Raw genomic sequence first — 24927 nt, 5'->3', positions numbered from 1 at the left:
CAAATATATTGTTTTAGGCTGGTGAGATGGGTCCTATTGTGGTCCCCATCTTATAGATGCTGAAAGGGGCACTCAGAGCCCAGCTACAAGCTCAGATCTTTTTTAATTGAGTCCATACTGTCCACCATAGCACTGTGTACCACAGTGGACCCAGGATGTACTATCTCAATACTAAAGTGGTCATTGAGCCCACATCTCCCCTGCCCTTATTCTACGTCTCCTTTCTTGTTAAGAGAATTTTTTTAAAATAAATTTTTATTAATGTTAATGGGGTGACATCAATAAATCAGGGTACATATATTCAAAGAAAACATGTCCTGATTATCTTGTCATTCAATTATGTTGCCTACCCATCACCCAAAGTCAGATTGTCCTCCGTCACCTTTTATCTAGTTTTTTTTGTGCCCCGCCCCTCCCACTCCCCCTCTCCTTCTTCCCTCCCGTGCCCCCCTCCCCCACACCCCCGGTAACCACCACACTCTTGTCCATGTCTTTTAGTCTCGTTTTATGTCCCAACAATGTATGGAATCATGTGGTTCTTGTTTTTTTCTGATTTACTAATTTCAATCCGTATAATGTTATCAAGATCCCACCATTGTAAATGATCCGATGTCATCATTTCTTATGGTTGAGTAATATTCCATAGTGTATATGTGCCACATCTTCTTTATCCAGTCTTCTATTGAAGGGCTTTTTGGTTGTTTCCATGTCTTGGCCACTGTGAACAATGCTGCAATGAACATGCGACTACATGTGTCTTTACATATCAATGTTTCTGAGTTTTTAGGGTATATACCCAGTAGAGGAATTGCTGGGTCATAAGGTAGTTCTATTTTCAGTTTTTTGAGGAACCACCACACTTTTTTCCATAATGGTTGCACTACGTTACAGTCCCACCAACAGTGAATGAGGGTCCCTTTTTCTCCACAGCCTCTCCAACATTTGCTATTACCTGTCTTGTTGACAATAGCTAATCTAACAGGTGTGAGGTGCTATCACATTGTAGTTTTGATTTGCATTTCTCTAAAACTAATGAAGATGAGCATCTCTTCATATATCTGTTGGCCATTTGTATTTCTTCCTGGGAGAAGTGTCTGTTTATGTCCTCTTCCCATTTTTTTGTTGGATTGTTTGTTTGTTTGTTGTTGAGTTTTATAAGTTCTTTGTAAATTTTGGATATTAGGCCCTTACCTGAGCTGTTGTTTGAAAATATCATTTCCCATTTAGTTGGCTGTCTGTTTATTTTGTTGTCAGTTTCTCTTGCTGAGCAAAAACTTTTTAGTCTGATGTAGTCCCATTCATTTATCTTTGCCTTCACTTCTCTTGCCTTTGGAGTCAAATTCATAAAATGCTCTTTAAAACCCAGGTCCATGAGTTTAGTACCTATGTCTTCTTCTATGTATTTTATTGTTTCAGGTCTTATATTGTATTTAGGTCTTTGATCAATTTTGAATTAATTTTTGTACAGGGAGAGAGACTGTAGTCCAGTTTCATTCTTTTGCATGTGACTTTCCAGTTTTCCCAGCACCATTTGTTGAAGAGGCTTTCTTTTCTCCATTGTGTGTTGTTGGCTCCTTTATCAAAAATTATTTGACCATATATATATGGTTTTATTTCTGGACTTTCTATTCTGTTCCATTGGTCTGAGTGTCTATTTTTCTGCCAATACCATGCTGTTTTGATTGTCATGGCCCTATAATAGAGTTTGAAGTCAGGTATTGTAATGCCCCCAGCTTCATTCTTTTTCCTTAGGATTGCTTTGGCTATTCGGGGTTTTTTATAGTTCCATATAAATCTGATGATTTTTTGTTTCATTTCTTTAAAGAATGTCATAGGAATTTTGATGGGAATTGCAATAAATTTATATATTGCTTTGGGTAATATGGCCATTTTGATTATATTTATTCTTCCTATCCATGAACAAGGAATATTCTTCCATCTCATTGTATCTTTTTTGATTTCCCTTAACAATGCTTTATAGTTTTCATTATATAGGTCCTTTACATTCTTTGTTATGTTTATTCCTAGGTATTTTATTTTTTTTGTTGCAATCGTGAAGGGAATTATTTTTTTGAGTTCGTTTTCTAATATTTCATTGTTGGCATATAGAAAGACTATGGACTTTTGTATGTTAATTTTATATCCTGCGAACTTACTGTATTGGTTTATTGTTTCTAGTAATCTTTTTGTGGAGTCTTTGGGGTTTTCGATGTATAGGATCATATCATCTGCAAAAAGTGATACCTTTACTTCTTCTTTTCCAATATGGATGCCTTTTATTTCTTTTGTCTGATTGCTCTGGCCAGAACTTCTAGCACTACGTTAAATAAGAGTGGAGAGAGTGGACAACCCTGTCTTGTTCCTGATTTAAGGGGGAAAGTCCTAAGTTTTATGCCATTTAATATGATGTTGGCTGATGGTTTATTATATATGGCCTTTATCACATTGAGATATTTTCCTTCTATACCCATTTTGTTGAGTGCCTTAAACATAAAGTTGTGTTGTATTTTATCGAATGCCTTTTCTGCATCTATTGATAAGATCATGTGGTTTTTGTTCTTTGTTTTGTTGATATGGTGTATTACATTAACCATTTTATGTATGTTGAACCATCCTTGAGATTCTGGGATGAATCCCACTTGATCATGATGTATTATTTTTTAATATCTTGTTGTATTCAATTTGCCAGTATTTTGTTTAGTATTTTAGCATCTGTATACATTAGAGATATTGGTCTGTAGTTTTCTTTTTTTGTGCCATCCTTGCCAGGTTTTGGTATGAGGGTTATGTTGGCCTCATAAAATGTGTTTGGAAGTATTGCTTCTTTTTCAATTTTTTGGAAGACTTTCAGTAGAATAGGAACCAAGTCTTCTTTGAATGTTTGATAGAATTCACTAGTATAGCCGTCTGGGCCTGGACTTTTATATTTTGGGAGGTTTTTAATGGTTTTTTCTATTTCTTCTCTACTAATAGGTCTGTTTAGGCTTTCTGCTTCTTCTTGACTCAGTCTAGGAAGGTTGTATTGTTCTAGGAATTTATCCATTTCTTCTAGGTTGTTGAATTTAGTGGCATAAAGTTTTTCATAGTAATCTACAATAATTCTTTGTATATCTACAATGTCTGTGGTGATTTCTCCTCTTTCATTTTGGATTTTGTTTATATGAGTCTTTTCTCTTTTTTCCTTGGTAAGTCTTGCCCGGGGTTTGTCAATTTTGTTGATCTTTTCAAAGAACCAGCTCCTTGTTCTATTAATTTTTTCTATAGTTTTTCTGTTCTCTATTTCATTTACTTCTGCTCTGATTTTTATTATCTCCTTTCTTCGGCTGGTTTTGAGTTGTTTTTGTTCTACTTTTTCCAGTTCCTTAAAGTGTAAAGTTAAGTGGTTCACTTGGGCTCTCTCTTGTTTGTTCACATAAGCCTGAAGTGATATGAACTTCCCTCTTATCACTGCTTTTGCTGCATCCCATAGATTCTGATATGTTGTATTGTCATTTTCATTTGTCTGTATATATCTTTTGATCTCTGCGCTTATTTCTTCTTTGACCCATTCATTTTTTAAAAGTATCTTGTTTAGTTTCTACATTTTTGTGGGGTTTTTTTTTCTCTTTTTTGCAGTTGAATTCTAATTTCAAGGCTTTATAATCAGAAAATATGCTTGGTACAATTTCAGTTTTTCTGAATATGCTGATGTTATTTTTATGGCCCAACATATGGTCAATTCTTGAGAATGTTCCATGTACACTAGAGAAAAATGTATACTCTGTCATTTTGGGATAAAGTATCCTGTAGATGTCTATCATATTCAGGTTCTCTAGTGTTTCGTTTAAGGCCACTATATCTTTATTGATTTTCTGTTTGGATGACTGATCTAGAGCCGTCAGCAGTGTATTGAGGTCTCCAAGTATGATTGTATTTTTGTCAGTGTTTTTTTAGGTCAATAAGTAGCTGTCATATATTTTGGTGCTCCTTGGTTTGGTGCATATATATTAAGGATTGCTATGTCTTCTTGATTCAATATCCCCTTAATCATTATGAAATGACCATTTTTGTCTCTGAGTACTTTTGCTGTCTTGTAGTCAGCATTATTAGATATAAGTATTGCTATGCCTGCTTTTTTTTGGATGTTATTTGCTTGGAGTATTGCTTTCCAGCTTTTCACTTTAAATTTGTTTTTATCCTGTTGCTTAGATGTATTTCTTGTAGGCAGCATACAGTTGTATTTTCTATTTTAATCCATTCTGCTACTCTGTGTCTTTTTATTGGTGAGTTTAATACATTTACGTTTAGTGTAATTATTGACAGTTATGGATTCCCTTTATATGTTGTATTCTTCTTTTCCCTGGCTGCCTTGAATTTTCCCTTTGTCGTTGGTTTGTGCCATTTTCATTATGATGTGCCTTGGAGTAGGTTTGTTGTGGTTTAGAAAACTCGGTGTTCTGTTTGCTTCTTGAATTTCAGGCTTTAGTTCTTTCCACAGGCTTGGGAAGTTCTCGTCTATTATTTGTTTGAATAAATTCTCCATTCCATTTTCTCTCTCTTCTCCCTCTGATATACCTATTATTCTTATGTTATTCTTTTTGATGGAGTCAGACAATTCCTGTAGGGCTTTCTCATTTTTTTAAATTTTTGAGTCTCTCTCTTCTCTCTGTTGTGCCTCAAGTTGCTTGTCTTCTATGTCACTAATCCTACCTTCTATCTGGCCTGTTCTATTAGCTAAGCTTGTTACATTGTTTTTCCGTTCATGAATTGAGTTTTTCATCTCTGTTTGATTTGTTTTTATAGTTTCAATTTCCTTGGTAATATATTCTTTGTGTTTGTTGAGTTGTTTTCTGGGCTCCCTAAATTGCCTTTCTGTGTTTTCTTGTATATCTCTGAGTATTTTTAGGATTTCTATTTTAAATTCTCTGTCATTTAGCTCCAAGGTTTCCAATATATTAAATTTTTTCTCCATAGATTTTTCCACATCTATCTGTGTTACTTCTTTCTTTTGTATCCATGATATTTGATTTCCTTTTTCTTAATGGCACCTGAGAGTGGTCTTGTTGATAGCACTTCACCTTCAGGGTGTGAAACTCTTGGATGCTCCAAGGATAGATTTTTCTGTCTCTGGTTGTTGAACTTGTTGAAATTTTGGGGAGATTTTTCGGTCCATGTCCTCACGGCGCCATTTCTATGACCGGTTTTGCATAAGAGAATTTTTACATGAACAAAAGTGAAAAGAAAAATTAGTTCTTCTAGTCAGCGAACAACAACCCCATGATACTGCTGATCAACAAACATGATCATTGGTATTGATATATAAGAGATATCTCATTGAATGGGAAGTCTGCAAGTAGCAGATAATTAGTAATAGTCAGATTTATAGCTAAGAAATAAAGTTTTGGGGGGCATATAACCCCCAAATCAATTTATAGTCAACAGTCAAGTAAAAAAAGGTTACTTCTAATACTGAGAGAAGAAAAAATACTTCTGATTGCAACAAAGATACAGAATTCCTTGCCCAATATTTGTAAAGCAGACAATGAATAATTCTAAGATTCAACAATTTGATTCTGAACTATAGGATCTTAGATAACCTTGGGCCATTTGTGACTAAAGGTGAAGCATGGTTGAAACAGTCCAGTATATTCTTTACTGGGAGATGAAGGTTTCCCAAGAGCAGTAGTTACTGACATGCTGTTCTGTATCAGTGGTGGGAAAAGGTGGGGCCGATTGTGATAGTTTATATTGATATCTTATTCTGCAGGCCTAGAATGAAACGGGTAAAGTGTGTGGAGTAGAAAAGGGTCTATGACCACAAAAGTAAGGCCTAAATATATCTGTAGACTTGGGAAGATTGTGATTAGAAAATTTATCAAAATTTTTTTAGCTTAAGTAGTGATTCAGTAGGAATTTTAAAAAGTGTTTTGACACTTTTAAACCATCTGTCTCCTTCACGGTCCCCTTGCACTGTCTGCAGCTGAATGGAGGCGAAGGTTGATATACAGGTGGAGGGTGAAATGGTGTTAGTTAGGAAAGGGGAACTGCCCTCTGGAAGCTCACGGTCTGGTGCTAGGTCTGAGATTTCTCACACCTTTGCAGCATCAGCCTTAGAACAGAAAGAAAAGAGTAAAATAGAAAATGCACATTGTAAAGCTTGTTAGTTATCTGCTTTCAGTCAATTACTATAGTAGCCCCAAAGCGTTTCCTTCCCTTCCTAAGCCCTCCCAGATTCCTGCCCTGTAACAAAGTCCAAATACTGGGGAAACTATAACACTGACAAGCCTTTGAAAAAAACAACACTCGGTATTTCCCCCATATTTGTTATGATTTTGAAAACTCAGAGAAAAGGCTATACTTGTCTTACTACTCTCAGTGTAGATTTTACTGGGTATGTGTTTCTTTCTATAATATTTCTATTTGATTGAAAAAGTAAGACATGTGCATTATTTTTAATTTTGAAAATATGCTTCTTGTAATTTTAAAAGGCATATTCTGGGGCAGGAATTAGCAAATTCTTCTGAAAAGGACTAGACAATATTTTCAGCTTTGCAGACTGTAAGTTCTCTGTGGTAACTATTCAACTTATGTAAAAGTAGCCATACATGATATACTGTAAACAAATGGTGTGGCTATGTTCCTATAACATTTTCTTTGTGACAACAGATGGTGGAGCAATACAAAGGAATAAAGCACTGATATGTGCTACAACATGAGAACAGTATGCTAAGTGAAAGAAGTCAGCCACTAAAGACCACATATTATATAATCTTATTTACAGTATACAGCTGTCAAGAATAAGCAAACTTGTATATACATAAAGTAGTTAATAGTCACCAGAGGCTGGAAGAAGGGAAAAATGTAACTGCTAACAAGTACAAGATTTCTTTTGGTATGATGGATATACACTAACATTAGATTCTGGCAAGGATTGCACAACTCTAAAAATATACTAAAAATCACTGAAATTATATACTTTAAAAGAATAAACTTCAAGGTATAAAAATTATATCTTAATAAAGATGCATAAGAAATATTAGATGAGCTATGGTTGGTGGGACCATGTTTGCCAACCTCTGCTCCATGATAATTTCTGAACTAGAATTGTTTAGCATTTCATTTTGCATATTTTTCTTTATAGAAGTAGTTATTTCCCTGTTGTGCAAACCTGGGGAAAGGCTGGTCCTAGAGAAGGGAGCAGAAAAAATAGGCAGAGCTCTCAGCTGGAGAGTCATCACTTAATGTGTTAGAGCATACGGTTTATTTCTAGTGGAAAAGGAAATAAGAGCCAATGTAAGAGTCCACAGAAAAGTATCAGAAAGCAGTTGTTAAGGATGTGGGATATAGTCGTCCCAACTTCTGGATAGAAACAGAAGTCATTTGAGAATCTTGTGCTACTGGGGCAGGAATGATACCGGCAAAGCTTGGTTCAGTCGTGCTGAACAAGGCCCTGAGTACAGTGTTACCTTGCTTTACCTTCTTTCTCACACTGGAGCCCTTGGCGTCCTGGGGAGCAGAGGCATCCTTGGAACCGATCACAGGTCTCCCCATTGGTGCAACTGCACTTGAGCTTACAGTCTGGCCCGTAATACCCAGGCTGGCATGCTGTGAACAAAGACATCAAAAACCAGTGCTGAAACAGAAGGAAGAGACTCTGAGTGTTGGCAGCTAGTTTTATTTTTCTTTCCAGTCAACCTCACTGATTCATTTAAAGTAGTATGTGATTTATCTGCATCATTTATCTGAATTAACAGGAACCTAAATGGTTGGGAAATTCTGCTTCTAGGAGAGTTGAATAAGTTCTTATTAGGTCAACATTTTTATAAGTAACAACTATATATGATATAAAAAACAACTATCTGAGCACTGAAAAGTGGGGGATAGGAACCAAGGAGATTCTAAAGCGGAACTGAAATTTGAAAGATGGGATTGGTGTGCTTCCCATTTTTAGCTTTTAGTCTAATGGTTGGGGTACAGTTGATACCTAGCAGGGAAACTAAACTCCAAAGAACCAGAAGACAGAGTCAGGGCAACCACAGCCACTGAAAAATGAGAGGGAAAAATCTAGAAAGGGACAATCAAAGAGCAGCATTTCAAAATCTTTATCTGGTCCCTGAACCACACATGCTAAAGGTAGATTCAAAGCAGCTCAGCTAAGGATAAAAGAACTGAACTGAAGTTGAGTGGATGGGATGCGTAGGAGTTATAATTTTCAGTTTTAGTCCTACCAAGTTAATTTCTTGCTAAAACAATAAAACAAAAATCTATTTTCCTCAAAGGAATATATTATACTCCAGAGATGCCACAATGTAACATTCACAATGTTTAAGATACAATTTCAAATTACTCAACATAAGAAGAAAATAAACAAAGATCAACCTTGATGACCCAGAAGTTAGAAATACTAGACAAAAATTTAAAGCGATTGTAATAACTAAGCTCATAACAAATGGAACAATAAGTAATCTAAGCAGAGAAATAAAAACTATAAGAAAGTGACCACAAAAGAGGATCCAAGATGGCAGTGAATTAGGTAGATGTAACACTAACCTCCTCCTAGGACCAAACTGGAATTACAACTAACATATAGAATAATCAACCTAAATAACCAACTAAAGACTAGCTGAATAGAAGAAGTTAGAACCAAGGATTTATAGAATAAGCCACACCAAGACTGGTAGGAAGGGCAGAATCACAAAGAGGGCTGGCTCTACTCCCATGGGCAATAGCTGTGATTTCAAATCCAGAGGGATATCTAAGCTGCAAAGCTTTTCCCTGATAAGTGTGAGGTCTTAGCTCCATGCCAGGCTCCCCAACCCAGAACACCAGAGCCAGAAAGAGGTACCCACATAACATCTGGCTGTGAAAATCAGCAAGTGTTCTATCTTCCAGGGAGAAACAGGAGTCTGTTAGAGGCACAGTTGCCTTCCTAAAGGACCAAAACACAAAATCTCATTTGAAGCCACTCACCCTGGTCTCTGGTGGAGGGAAGATGGAGCAGACTGGAGTCCTGTGAGGAAGATGGGTTTGTGGCTATGGGGAGAGAGCTGAAGGGACAGCCACCAGGATCCTGGTGCTCAGTCACTTTACCACTCCACAGACACCACTATTCTTGGGTAGAGCACTCCCCTACTTACCACCACATCAGCCTGGGGAAATGTAGTAGTCCCCCACTCTGGGCTCTCTGTTCCCCTCAGCTCACATTCTGCTGAGGAGTCAGCTGCCTGAGCCATGGTATAGAGGTTTGGGAAGACTCAGGGGGTGTCAGTGACTGAGTGGTATGACCACTTCTATCTCTATCCCCTGAACCTGACTCATGCCTCTCCTTTACAGGAGATATTCTAATCTCCTCTCCGGGCTCCAAGTGGACACACCCTCTCAGCTCTTGGTGGCCCCATCCTACTGAGATCTGGAAAGAATCTGGAGCAGACTGAGTTGTGTGGTTCTGAGGAAGGGGCCACTCTTCTCACCTTCTGCCAAGCCTGAACAGCAACTCCCACTCATGAGAGATCAACTAGCCTCATCCACCTGACTCGCCACAGCCCCACCCTGTTGATATTGAGCTCCTGGCAGAATCTCTGACAGACTGAGTTGTGTGGCACTATAACAGGGGCTATTTTTGCTCACATGCCTCACTGGTGCAGAGCCCTCCTTTTACAAAACCAAATATTGGCCTCTTTAGGCCTGATAAACTCTACTGGCCTCACCCTGACAACTCCCTGTAATCCTTTCCCAACACAAAGATCTCTGCAGGCACCTGGTGGGTGGCAATTACACTTGGTATAATCTAAGACATTTGATAAGTTGCCACAAACCCAGGGTTGACACTGAATTTGACCTGTATCAATCCAGTGAACATTACTTGCCCCTATCTGGTGACTCACTGAGAACCTTCCTTGTGCAGCTCAAGTACTGCTCTTTCAGTGACTGAGACTATCAGGCAGCTGGTAAGTGGAGGCAAGCAGAGATAGATCTTGGGGTGCCTTGGGACTTTTGCTGACCTACCCCTGGGTTTGGTGCTGATAAAAGTCAGCCTTCATCCACAGCTTGGTCCTTCTCATGCATGCCCTAGACTAGCAGAGGTAGCCATAAACTGTGGATCACCTTGTAGCTCCAAAAAAGTTGTCCAGGGACAGTTACACACAGCATCTGATATTGACCTGCACCAGAGTTCCTCCTAAGAGGTCCCAGAGCCAACACAGAATGACCATATTCAGACATTAGAGCAGGTTCCAATTAGCTTCACAGGTGGCATATCTAGAAAAAGATCTTGGCAGGTACTATGACCCTGCTCAGGCAAATTTCTCTTAGTGTGATCAGCACCTGTACAGTAGCTTGTACACTGTGGTCAGGATTGATTACAACAGTAGGGCCCACATAACCCAGGGATCAGATATAGGATTTTTTTAAAAATGGTCATAAGGATGCTCCAGGAACTTAGTGAGAACTTCAACAAGAGACAGCAAAGCATAAAAATGACAGAAACTATAAAAAAGAACTAGTCAAAAATGAAAAATACAATATCTGAAATGAAGAATACACTAGAAGGAATAAACAGTAGGTTGAATGAAACAGAGGATGGAATCAGAGATTTGGAAGACAAAGTAGTAGAATATACCCAATCAGTGAAACAAAAAGAAAAAAAGAATTTAAAAATGAGGCAAGTTTAAGGTAGTGGTTTCCAACTGCCAATCCATAGACAGGTGTGGGTCCACCAGAAATTTTGTGTAGATACACAAAAGAGGGTGATTAACTCTTTCACAGATCATTACAAATTTCTGGTGGATCAGCACCAATCAAAAGAGTTATACTTGAAAACCACTGATTTAAGGGACCTTTAGTCCCTTAAACATGATGCATAACAACATGAAGCATAACAACATCCACATTATAGGAGAAGAGAGAAAGCAAAAGATTGAGAATCTATTTCAAGAAATAATGATGGAAAACTTTCCTAACTGGTAAAAGAGAAAGACACACAAGTTTAAGAAATAGAAAATCTAAAACAGGATGAATCCAAAGAGGCCCACACCAAGACACGGCATAATTAAAATGGTAAAGGTTAAGGACTAAGAGAGAATCTTAAAAGAAGCAAGAGAAAGATAATTTAGTTACCTACACATTAACTCCCATAAGACTGACAGCTGATTTTTCAACAGAAACACTTCATGTCAGGAAGGATTGGCATGAAATATTTAAAGCACTGAATAGCAAGGACCCACAACCAAAACTACTTTACCCAGCAAAAATAGCATTTAAAATTGAAAGAGAAATAAAGAGCTTCTCAGGCAAGAAAAAGCTAATGGAGTTCATCACTACCAAACCAGTACTACAAAAAATGTTAAAGGGTTTTTTTAAAAAAAGAAGAAGAAAAGGAGAAATATCAAATAACAACAACAAAAAAAGCAGAGGACCATAGTTATAAAGAACAAACTGGCAATAAATACATACCTGCCAATAATCACTTTAAATGTAAATGGCATAAATGCACTAATCAAAAGGCATAGGATAACGGAATGGATAAGAAAACAATACTCATATACAGTGGTACCTTGAGATACGAACAGACCAACATTCAAATTTTTTAAGATCCAAGCTGCAACTCGGCCCATATTTTTGTTTGAGATCCAAGCAAAATTCCAAGATACAAGTCGTGATCCGGGAAGCTGCCGCTAGTTGGTGCGTTGGCTCATGGGTCCAGTATCGGCAGTTTGATATGCTAGTTAACTGACTTATGAGCTCAGTTACAGAACAAATTAAATTCGTATCTCAAGATACCACTGTGTATGTTGTCTACAAGAGACTTACTTCAGAAGGAAACACACACACACTAAAATGAAGGAATGAAAAAAAGATATTTCATGAAAATGAAAATAAAAAAAGCTGGGATAGAAATACAAATATCTGACTAAATAGACTAAAACAAAAGCTATAGTAAGAGACAAAGAAGGACATTACATAATGCTAAATCAAACAAGAGGATATAATCCTTGTAAAAAATCCTTTATATGCCCAAAATAGGAGCACCTAAAAATATAAAGAAAATCTTGATGAACATAAAGGAAGAGATCTACAGCAATACAGTCATAGTATGAGATTTCAACACCTTATTGACACAATAGATAGGTCTTCCACACAGAAAAACAAGTAATAGTGGCCTTAAATGACATACTACACCAGATTAATTTAATTGGTATCTTCAGAGTATTTCACCAAAAAGCAGCAGAATATATGTTCTTTTCAAGTCCACATGGAACATTTTCTAGGATAGACCACATATTAGAACACAAAACAAATCTCAATAAATTTAAGAAAATTGCAATCATATCAAGCATCTTCTCTGACCATAATGGTATGAAAGTAGAAATCAATCAAAAGAAAAAACCTGAAAACAAAGACATGAAAGCTAAATAATATATTACTAAACAATGAATAGGTTAACAGTGAAATCAAGAAAGCAATCAAAAGATACCTTGAAAGAAATGAAAATGAGACATAAACAACCCTAAAATCATGGGACACTGAAGCACAGGAGAATTCCTAAAAGAGAACTTTATAGCATTATGGGACTATATGGAGAAAGACCCTGGCTGGTTGGCTCAGTGGATAGAACATCAGCTCAGCATATGAACATCCTGGGTTCAATTCCCAGTCAGAGCACACAAGAAAAGCAACCATCTGCAACCATCTGCTTCTGTCCCCCTCTCTCTCACCCTTCTCTCCCTCTTCCCCTCCCACAGACAGTGGCTCAATTGGTTCAACTACTGACCCCAGTTGGAGGTTGCCTGGTGGATCCCAGTTGGGGCTTATGTGGAAATCTGTCATACTATCTCCCCTCCTGTCACTAAAAAAAAAAAGAAAGAAAGAAAGGAAGGAAGAAACAAAGAAACAAAGAAATAAGCAAGAAAAAGTGTAAATAAACAATCTAATTTTACACTTAAAGGAACTAGAAAAAGGACAATAAACAAAGCCCAAAGTGAGTAAAAGAAAGGAAATAATAAAGATCAGAGAATAAATAATAAAATAGTCTAAAAAATACAAAAAAATCAATAAAACCAAGAGCAGTTTTTTTAAAAAATAAACAAGATTGACAGACCTTTAACTACTAGACTCATTAAGAAAAAACAAAAAGAGGACCCAAATTAATAAAATCAAAAATGAAAGAGGAACAGTAACAACTGACACCAGGGAAATACAAAAAATTGTAAAAAATAATAATAATAAAGAAAGAATAAAATAAAGAAAGAAAGAAAAGAAAAAAATTACAAACAACTATATGCCAACAAGTTGGACAATCTGGATAAACATAAGTTTTATAAAACCAAATCAGAAAGAATCAGAGAATTCAGACAGATTATAATGAGTGAAATGGAAGCAGTAATCAAAACGTTACAACATACATAAGTTCAGGACCAGTTGGCTTCACAGGTGAATTTTAGAAAACATTCAAAGAAGAACTAACACCTATTTTTTGTAAACTATTCCAAAAATCTCCCAAGAAGAGGAAAGGCTCTCAAACTCATTTTATGAGGCTGGCATTATGTTAATTCCAAAACTAAGTAAGAACACTATAAGGAAAAAAAATTATAGGCCCATATCCCTGATAAACCTAGATGCTAAAATCTTCCATAAAATATTAGCAAACTGGACTCAGCAATACATTAAAATGATCATACACCATGAACAAGCTGGGTTTTTTCTAGGGATTCAAGGTTAGTACAATATCTGCTAATTAATAAACGTGATACACCATATAAACAAAATGAAGGATAAAATTACAAGATCATATCAATTGATGCAGAAGAAGTATACATTTGATAAAATTTAGCACCCATTTATAATAAAAACTCTCAAAAAAGTGGGAACATATTTCCAAATAAATAAAGACCATATATAAAAACCTATATCCAATATCAATAGTCAATTGGCAAAAACTAAAAGTGTTTCCCTAGAGACTGGGAACAAGACAGGAATGTCTGCTTTTACCACTCTTTTTCAACACAGTACTAGACATCTCAGACAGAGCAATCAAGCAAGAAGAAAAAATAAAAGGCAGCCAAACTGGAAAGGAAGAAGTAAAACTGTCAATTTCCAGATGATATGATACTGTATATACAGAACCCTAAAGATTCTGCCAAAAAACTACTAGAACTAAAAAATGAATTCAGTAAAGTAGCAAGATACAACATAAACGTCCAGAAATTAGTTGCATTTTTACGTACCAATAATAAACTATCAGAAAAGGAAAGTAAGGAAACAATCCCATTTACAATTGCATCAACAACAAAAACTAGAAATAAATTTAACCTAAGAAGTAAAAGACCTGTACTCAGAAAATTATAAGACATTGAAGAAAGAAATTGAAAAAAATACAATAAGAGGAAACATATACTGTACTCATGGATCTAACATCATTAAAATGCCCGTATGACCCAAAGCAACATATAGATTCAATGCAATTCCTATCAAGATATCAATGGTGTGTTTCACAGAACTAGAACAAATATTCCTAAAAAGTATATGGAACCACAAAAGATCCTGCATAGCCACAGCAATCTTGAGAAGAACAAATTTGGAGGAATCAAGTTACTTGATATCAAACTATACTACAAGGCTATAGTGATTGAAACATCATGGTATTGACATAAAAATATACAGACACATAGATCAATGGAACAGAATAGAGAGCTCAGAAATAAATCCGCTCCTTTATAGTCAATTAATATTTGAGAAAGGATTCAAGAACATACAATGAGGTAAAGACAGTCTATTCATTAAATGGTGCTGGGAAATAGGACAGATACGTGCAAAAAAAAGTGAAGTTACATTATACACAAGACTAAACTCAAAATGTATTAAAGACTTAAATATAAGACTCAAAACCATAAAAATCCTAGAAGGAAGCATAGGCAGTAAAGTCTCTGAGATTTCTTAAAGCAATATTTTTTTTTCTGGTATGTCTCTTAGGCAAGGGAAACAAAAGAAAAAAAAATAAGCAAATGGTACTACATCAAACTAAAATATTTTTGTACAGCAGAGGAAACCATCAAAAAAATGAAAAGACAACTGCTGAATGGGAGAACATATTACCAATGATAACATAATAAGGGATTAGTATCCAAAATATATAAAGAACTTATACAACTCAACACCAAATAAATAAAATAAATAACCAATCCAATTAAAAAATTGGCAAAGGACCTGAATAGACACATCTCTGTAGAAGACATAGAGATGGCCAATAGACATATGAAAAATGCTCAGCATCACTAAGCATCAGAGAAATGCAAATTAAAACCACAATGAGATATCACCTCAAACTTATCAGAATGGCTATTATCAATAAATCAATAAACAACAAGAGTTGAAGAGGATGTGGAGAAAAAGGAACCCTCACACACTGCTGGTGGGAATGCAGATTGGTGCAGCCACTGTGGAAAACAGTATGGAGTTACCTCAAAAAATTAAAAAATGGAACTGTCTTATGACCCAGCAATTCCACTTCTGGGAATTGATCTGAAGAAACTTGAAACACTAATTCATAAGAATATATGCACCCTATGTTCACTGCAGCATTATTGACAATTGGTAGGATTTGGGAGCCGCCAAGTACCCATCAGTAGATGAGTGGATAAAAAAGCTGTTACACATGGAATACCACTGAGCTGTAATAAGTAAGGAAATCTTACCTTTTGAGATAGCATGAATGGACCTGGAGAGCATTATGCTAAACAAGCCTTATTAGAAAAAGACAAGTACTGTATGATTTCACTTGTATGTGGGATCTAATGAACAAAGCAAACAAAATAGAAACAGACTCATAGATACAGAAAATAGACTGACAGCTTTTGGATGGGAAGGGGAAGGGTTGGGTGAAAAATGTGAAAGGATTAAGCCAAAAAGAAAACCTTACCAACATAGACAACAATGTGGTAATTATCAGAGGGAAAGTGAGGTAGAAGGACACAGAAGAGGGTAAAAGGGGTGGATAAATAGTGGTAGAAGGAGACTTGACTTTGGTTGATGAACACACAATATATATAGACGATGTGTTATAGCATTATACACCTGAAACCTATATAATTTTATTAATCAATGTTATTCCAATAAATTCTATAAACATTAAAAGAAAATAACCAAAAACATTCTAGAACTGGACAACTGAAATAAAAATATCACTATATGGACTTAGCAACAAATGGAGAGACAGAAGAAAGAGCCAATGACATCCAGTCTGAAGAATACAGATAGGGAAAAAATTAGAAAGAAATTATTAGAGCCTGACCAGGCAGTGGTGGAGTGGATAGAGAGTCGGACTGGGATGTGGAGGACCCAGATTTGAGACCCCGAGGTTGCCAGCTTGAGTGTGGGCTCATCTGGTTTGAGCAAGGCTCACCAGCTTGAGCCCATGGTCACTGGCTTGAGCAAGGGGTCACTCGTTCTGCTGTAGCCCCCTAGTCAAGGCACATATGAGAAAGCAAACAGTGAACAACTAGGGAGCCACAACGAAGAATTGATGTTTCTTATCTCTCTCCCTTCCTGTCTGTCTGTCCCTCTCTCTGACTCTTTCTGTCTCTGCCACACACACACACACACACACACACACACACACACACACACAAAAAAAAAATGATTAGAGTTCCAGTGACCTAAGGGACAATATCAATGGGTCTGGCACATAAGTAAATTGAGGTCCTAGGAAGGAGTTGGGAGAACACTAGAATATTCCAGTTTATAAAATTTTAGTGATTTCTTGAACCAGGCATGGGCTGGGATGAGTTAATAAATGCACTCTTACAAACCTGGATTGAGAGGCACATTCAGCGTGAAGCTGATGAAGCTTATATTTTAGACTTCTAACATGCATGTACCCCTTCCCATGCCCTAGCAGTATTTACATATACACATTTAAAAATTTTTTTATAAGATTTTATAATGTATATATATGTATTTTAAAAGAGACAGCATCTCCCATCTGGAGGCACCTTTTACTCTTAAGGCGCACATTTCTGAGATCAGATAGGATTTCTCCACTGCTATGGCTTTTCATTGTTTCGTTTCACACTTAGTGTAAAAATAGGAATCATTTTTCTATTAATTACTTATTAAAATATTTTTGATATATTGGGGTATATATTAAAATTATTTTACCTATTTTACTTTTTTAATGTAGCTACAAGAAAAATGCAACTATAGATGTGTCTTGCTTATATTTCTACTGAACTGCACTGCCTAGCGGCATTATTATCAGGTTGCTGGGGTCCCCGTCATAGCTTCCAGCAGTGCCAGATGTGGAAAAATCTGATTTTGTGGGGTAAATAGTGAAAACCCTTTGAGCTCTAACTCACTCCATTTATATTCACTAGAAAAGATCTGGTCTGTTTGGCTACAGGTTACAGCTATTGTGTCACAGTATGTGTGACTCACATACTGGAAAATAGATGGGTAACACACACCTTTGGGCCTTACCAAATGGGAAAGTATATTTTAGAAAGGGCAGAGAGAATCTTTGAGAGGTGAAGTTAGTATTGCATGAGTAAGGTCCAGAGAAGGAAAAATCTTAATTTTCTCAACTTCCAGATACCAAATCCTGTCTGGATCTGACCCGCAAGTGCTGATGTTTATGATGCACTGAATAAACAAGTCTGTGGCCTTCCAATTCAACATGTGGTCTGAATGCCAACGCATCAGCACCACGTGGGAGCTTGTTAGAAATGCAGAACCACAGGCCCCAGTCCAGCCCCATGAAATCAGAATCTGTATTTTAACAGGATCCCCAGGTGATGTATCTGAGAAGCACTTTCTATGAGGTCCAGGTCTCAATGCGAAAGCATAATTAACTTTTCATGAAATCATCTTTGATCCAAAACCCTGTAGCTCAGCAGCAGATAGTTGACTGAGTAATCCAAGGATAGCCTACCTACACTGTGATTTCCAACAAGCCAAACCCTCTGTTATAGCTACTTGAACATTTTCTGTTCAGGGGTGTGATTGCACTGCATACCTTCATTGCACTGCAGACTCTTCCAGCCTGTGGCGCAGGAACACCCATAGGGGTCTGGGAGACAGAACACATAGGACTTGCATCCCTCCGGTCCACTACACCTCTCTTTACAAGTTCTGCCAAATGTATGCAGTTCACAAGCTTTAGGGGGAGAAAAAAATGATTAAGAGTCAAATATGCAACCCTTTCAAATGCATAATTCTTCTTTTAAAGAGTCTCTCCTAGACCACTGAACATAAAAAATAATCCAATCTCAGTCATGGCATCGGCAGAGCGAACACATCCTGAAAGCCTATTTTACAGACAGTGAAACTGCCTCCTGGGGAGGATATCAGAGCCACAACCCACAGTTATGCAAGTGTGTGCAGCACAGACTTAGGGGGTGCCATTCACATCATAGACGTTGTAGACTTGTTTGTGTTGCAACTTTCTAGTAGTTGACAGTAAAAAGCCTTCCTTTCGGAAAGGCGTCTCTTTTTCATTCACACGTATGCCTAACCAGAAACCATCTAACTTCCATTTCCAACTCTGTCCCGATATAAAACTCTAGAGCCAGTGACGTCCTTTTAAATCCACAACTTACTCATCAAGTCCTCTTGACTCACCCTTCTCACACGTTCTCCCCATAAACCCAGGGGGGCAGATGCACTCCCCAGTATCCTCATGGCAGACACCACTGTTCACGCAGGCAGTGCAGACACGGTTACAGTCGGGGCCCCACTTCTGAGCTTCACATCCTTTTGTTAAGGAAAACAAGGCTGTGGTGAGTAAAGGACATTGACAACAAACCTGCTACCTGTCAGTCATTTCAGTGGACCCTAGTGAATATAAATAAAACAAAATCTCTACTTATAAAAAGCTAATAGTCAAATGTGGGAAACAGATATGTTAACAGAAAATAATGATAAAAACAAGGACAAAAAAAGCACCTATTCCTGCATTGGAGATGGGAGAGGGCATAAAGGAAGGCTTCCCAGAGGAGGTGGTACATGAGATGAATCTGCAGGAACACCTGAATAGTAAAAAGGACGGGACTGTAGAATGTGTTCCAGGCGGAGGCAAGGCCAAAAGGAGCTGCAGGTGTGATTAAAGACTGGAGCAGTGGTTTCCAAGTGCAATCCTTAATCAGCAGCATCTCCATTACCCAAGAGACTATTAGACATGCAAATCTCAGATTCCCCACCCATGAGCTCCTGATGAGAAACTCTGGTGGTGGTCTAGCAACCATGCTTAACAAGCTTTCCAGATGATCCTGATACAGCGAGAGTTTGAGAATTTAGAGTATGTGGAGAAGGGATATGGTTCAAAAGAGAAGCAGAAACTAGTAGCATCCACCCATTTTTCAGAGAGAAAACATAAAAAAGTGAAACAAGATATACAAGAGTAGTAAAATGCTTCTAGATTCATATTTCCTGGCTACTTCTCTCCAGCACTAGGTGACTTTAGATCAGGGGTCTCAAACTCGCGGCCCACGGGCCGCATGCGGTTCGCCGAACAACGTTGTACTGATTTTTTTTTTGTTGTTTTCAACTGCAGTGAGAAAAGTATTACGTAACAGTTGCCTTTTGTAGACCTAGTGCGGCCCGCTGAACAGCTGTGATCTTGCTCTGCGGCCCACATGCTGAGTTGAGTTTGAGACCCCTGCTTTAGATTATTAATTAGGGCCCTGGCCAATTGGCTCAGTGGTACAGCATCTACTTGGCATGTTGAAGTCGATTCCCAGTAAGGGCACACAGGAGAGGCTACCATCTGCGTCTCCTCCCTTCCACTTCCCCTTCTCTCTTCTGTTCTCTCTCTCTCCCACAGCCATGGCTCGATTTATTCAAGCACATTGGCTCCGGGCACTGAGGATGGCTCCATAGAGCCTCCACCTCAGGTGCTAAAAATAGCTTGGTTGCGAGCAGCCTCAGATGGGCAAAGCATCAACTCTAGCTGGGGGTTTTCAGGTGGATCCTGGTCGGGGGGCATGCAGGAGTCTGTCTCTGTATCTCCCCTACTCTCACTTAAAAATTTAAAAATAAAATAAAATTTTAAAAAACGATTGTTAATTAGGTCTATGGATACTTTCTGATATAGGGAAAATCCAGGGGGGGGGGGGTTGGGGTGATCTTTGTGGTCAGGAGTTTTATTTAACTTTTCTTTTGAGTATCACTGTCCCTGAATGTTCGTTTCATGATGGTTAAGCTTGGAACTGTGCCTATAGCTGATGTAACCCTGTAATTTCTTTGGCAAGAGCTCCTGGTTATCAGTATTTTCTCTAAAATAATCAGAGAGACTGTCAACACAGACCTTTTCTTACAGGCTTCCAGTTACTAGATAACGCTACAAAATGTCTAAAAGCTAATATTTATATGCCTTAATATATAAAGGGAAAAATGGTTTTGCACAACTACTGATTTCTGAAGCGCCTGACCACAAGCTGTTTGCACCTGGCGAAGAGCAATGAGGGGACACACTGGAGAAGGAAACAGGCTTCCTTCCACATCAAATATGTCTCTAGCCCTGTGCCTATCTGGAGACCTGTCCCAGCTCCACACCACTTCCTGGGGAGGGGGAGAGAATAGAGGTCAAGGGAATAATCAGGATGATCTTTTAGGCATAGAGAAGTCAGAAAAAGAGGGGGTTTTTTATAAGCAACAAATGTGCAACTAGGTTTTCTTATTTTATTTTCATCAAAAGCCTCATGGTTTGTGTGTCAGGAAACCACAAACCACATATTCATGGCATGCAGAGAGAAATCCTATAAGCTTAGTGCTTGTGAGGAATACTGTCAGGGAGAGAACTGATACTGAAAAGAAATTCCATACACATAACCAGTGTGGTTTTGTAATACACAGGCTTTAAGCACTGACAATTCCTAGGCTTCAGTTCATTCTGGAGAGAGACACCCTGCAGTTATGAGAAATGAACGAATGTATGAATATCAGAAAGGTTATACTGGGGGGAAATACTTTTAAATGGGATTATACCCAAACTCAAATTTCTAAGAATGATTTTAGATATTAGCTATGATACTAAACAGTTTCATTGAAATACTCCGAAGAGGAAAAGAGAATAAACATGTGCTCCTAGCAGTCTGAGAAAGAGACCAGACCACTTGAATATCAACATGTGCTTAAAGTCTTTCGCTTTATCTTAAAAGTTCAGGTGAATTTTAATAGCTAGTCTATGCTAAGTCATTTTTAAATAGCTCTAAACTTTTTACTATATATCAAATTCTGAGGTTTCTGATGCTGCTGGAAAACCCACCATTTACCCAAGACTCTGAGCACCATGATACATGGTGCTATAATAGACTGAAGAGAAACAATCTAAGAAATGAATATAAATTGTGTCCTTGCCATTCAGACTTTCCATGAGTGTAGTGGAATAAAAGGGGATTTCACTTGCCTAAACTAAATGAACCACACTTTATGCTTTTATTGTCATATTGCAATATCTGTTTATCTGTTTATGTATGTACCTGCTCTAACTGGGAATTATTCAGCAGACAGTGGCTCATCTTATTATCTATATTCTCAACATCAGTACAATGCCTGATGTAGTAATAATCAACACATACCTGCTGAATGAATAAATGAACAAATGAATATAATGCAAAGCAAAACAAATACTCTTCATGGGCTAGGGATCCCACTCACTAGAGGAATGACAAAGCATCCCAAATACTTGACCTGAATCCTGCGTATTTAATATCATGAACATTTGGAATAGCTGGAGAAATTCAGGGAAAATGCTTTTGCTTTATACAGGTCAACTTCTTGTAAAAACTACTGGTGTTGGTTACTCCCCACTTTGACAGTTATAATGGGGTGGAAGGTAGTTTTCACTAGTTTTAACTCTTGCATTTTTCAAACCTGAAAATAGAAGTCACATTTGAAAGTTAAATGATCTGGAAAGTGTGGGATTTACAGGAGTCTTAACGTTTAACCAGATATTAGACCAAACCAGAAGGCCCACCTCATCCCCCTATAGGACACCTATCGGGAGACTGCCCAGCTCACTGTGATTTTGCCTTTGTAGGGGAATGGTGCTGCTATTCAAGTGTGAGGTCCTAGTGCCTGAACTGTAGTATGTCGCTTCACCCTTGTCTACACCTTGTTGGTCTGAGCCTAGATGAATAGTCATCTAACATATGTTAGACCAATTTTATTCTTTATTGTTGGAATTCAAAACTTGGAAATAAAAACATCACAGAAGCTAAGTCAGGGTAATGGTAGGCAGCATCCTAGAGAGAAAGTCCACTCTTCCCCACCAGTGCTGAGCCCCAAATCCTTCCTGGAGCCTATCTATTCTGAAAAGTTGCTTGCCAGCTTTTCCATTAGTTTTCTAAGCGTCTTTAGTATACTTCCAACCAATTCCTGGTTCTTGCTTCAATAGCCAGAATCAGTTTATTACTAAAAGTCCTGGCCCTGGCCGGTTGGCTCAGTGGTAGAGCATCAGCCTGGCGTGCAGGAGTCCCGGGTTCAATTCCCAGCCAGGGCACACAGGAGAAGTGCCCATCTGTTTCTCCACCCCTCCTCTTCTCCTTCCTCTCTGTCTCTCTCTTCCCCTCCTGCAGCCGAGCCTCCATTGGAGCAAAGTTTGCCTGGGTGCTGGGGATGGCTCTGTGGCCTCTGCCTCAGGCGCTAGAATGGCTCTGATTGCGGCAGAGCAATGCCCCAGATGGGCAGAGCATCGCCCCCTGGTAGGCATGCCAGGTGGATCTCGGTTGGGCGCATGCAGGGGTCTGTCTGACTGCCTCCCCGTTTCCAACTTCAGAAAAATACAAAAAATAATAATAAAAAATAAAATAAATAAAAATAAAAGTCCTAACAACTATACCATCACAAATGGTGGCCTCTCAGTCACTTACTCCGGACTATCAGCCTGGTGAAGGCCGAGGTGAAGAGGTTTCCTCCTATGTACCTGGCCGAGTACACTCCTGCATCCTGGGGCTGAGCATGAGGCAGATGCACTTCTAAGATGTCGGGTACTTCGTGCCGGGGCACGGAATGGATGAAAGAGCCTAGTAAAGAAGAATAGACAATAAAGGGTCACACTCAAACACTCCAGTATCCTTGTGTGGCTCCTCTAATTGATCAGCTTTCCATCACCTTATAGAAAATGTGCTCCACATGTTGAATGTGGGAGAAGAATAAAAAGGTCGAATTGCTCCATGTTCTCCCAACATTCGACAAAGGTGATCGAGCAGATAGTCTATTAGTCTATGGCAGGGGTCCCCAAACTTTTTACACAGGGGGCTAGTTCACTGTCCCTCTGACCATTAGAGGGCCAGACTATTAAAAAACTATGAACAAATCCCTATGCACACTGCACATATCTTAAAGTAAAAAACAAAACAGGAAAAAATACAATATTTAAAATAAAGAACAAGTAAATTTAAATCAACAAACTGACCAGTATTTCAATAGGGACTATGGGTCTGCTTTTGGCTAATGAGATGGTCAATGTGCTCCTCTCACTGACCACCAATGAAAGAGGTGCCCCTTCCGGAAGTGCGGCAGGGGCCGTAGTTTGGAAACCCCTGGTCTATGGGACCTACTGCCAAACACAAGAAGATGGGGTTAGGCTAAAGTCTTATCTTCTGCAGGGAGAGGTTAACGGAAACATCTGGATGGGAAATGTCAGGTAACCCTGCCAACTAACCAATTACAGAAGATACCTAGAACTACTACTACAATGGAAGTTCTATCCATCTACAGAACTCAGAATAGTCCCCAGCAATATTTCAGCTGGATCAGGCAACTGCCACCAAGTGGTGCCAAACCCTAGTTGGACAGAGACAGATTGGGGTCACACAGTTAAGACCCCAGAATGATTGCCAGTTGGCTTTCCAGGCTCACTCTGGTCATTTCTTAACTTTGCATTCAAACGAGCAAACATTTTACATGGCAGAATTTGGAACTCCACTGACCACAACACAATGTATATTTATAATTCACATTGTACATTCATAAATGTACAATGCAGGTAAATTCCTATACATATATGAATCTGTAATTTACTTGATTAAGTCACCAAACACATTGCTTAAGAGAGCTTCTATCACATAATTTGACTAGCTTGCATCATAGCAGCTTTCTTCCAAACATCTGCTCCTAGGACGGAATAAGATAACGACCCAATATGATTGTGCTATCTGATGTCTCACAACAGTGTTAACAGGAAACAAAACAACTACTCACCATTTTTGTAAATTACTGCATCTTCTTCTTTAATCAACTCCTTTTTGAAAGATATGTTCACATTATCTCCTCTGTCTACCGTCATAGTTAAAGTAGCTGGTAGGAAGGAAGCTTTTAAAAGAGAGAGAGAGAGAAAAAAAACAAATGAGAAAATGAGTTCACATATTTCCTCCAAGAGCAACTAAACTTTGAACTTCAGATGAGAACTGGCATTGGGCAGAGTCAGCTGGTTTTCATGATATGGAAAACAGTGGTAGCTAATGGCTTTTAACCTCTCTTAAGGTTAGTTTTTGAAGACTGATGAAAGAAACGGTTATTTCCTCTGTGAAAATGTAAATATATACACATGACATAATATGCACATTTTTCTCTGTGCAACTAGCTGGGGTGGTGAAGAATTTGTGTTAATTAATATCTATTACCAAACTAAAACCTGTTATTAACTATAAACTATGATAACTAGGAATCTGAATCCTTCTCCAATCCCTAGGAAGTTTCCTCAAAGTGAAATAAAATATGAATAGCCGGACATTTGCCAAATGGCTTTTCCCTTTGTCCTTCTCAGTTGCTGTTGCTTCAAATAATTCTCATTGCTGTAGAATGCCCCAAGCATTTCTCAAATGGAATCAGTACAATGCTGCACTTATTAGTAATCATGTGAATATTGGAATATTGAAGAATAAGGCAATGATGGGATCCAATATTTTGCCTTGTATCCTTTAGTTATCTATATAGAGTGTTTGCAGGTGTTCCTAT

The 24927-nt window shown here is 38.1% G+C and overlaps 1 protein-coding gene across 2 annotated transcripts in view; it reads right to left on the bottom strand.

Moving 5' to 3' along the window:
- TEK (TEK receptor tyrosine kinase) overlaps positions 1-24927 on the bottom strand; it is a 127380-nt gene that overhangs the window by 43492 nt on the left and 58961 nt on the right. For both annotated transcript variants that reach the window (XM_066257377.1, XM_066257376.1), the window contains exons 3-7: positions 24172-24282; positions 22839-22991; positions 18589-18720; positions 17984-18124; positions 7456-7584 (exon numbers count right to left, since the gene is read on the bottom strand). In XM_066257377.1, the coding sequence (XP_066113474.1) occupies positions 7456-7584; positions 17984-18124; positions 18589-18720; positions 22839-22991; positions 24172-24282 (666 nt within the window). The remainder of the gene's footprint in view (positions 1-7455; positions 7585-17983; positions 18125-18588; positions 18721-22838; positions 22992-24171; positions 24283-24927) is intronic.

This window comes from Saccopteryx bilineata, chromosome 2 (genome assembly GCF_036850765.1).
Source record: "Saccopteryx bilineata isolate mSacBil1 chromosome 2, mSacBil1_pri_phased_curated, whole genome shotgun sequence".
Lineage (NCBI taxonomy): Eukaryota > Metazoa > Chordata > Mammalia > Chiroptera > Emballonuridae > Saccopteryx > Saccopteryx bilineata.
This window is presented reverse-complemented; position numbering and strand designations above follow the sequence as displayed.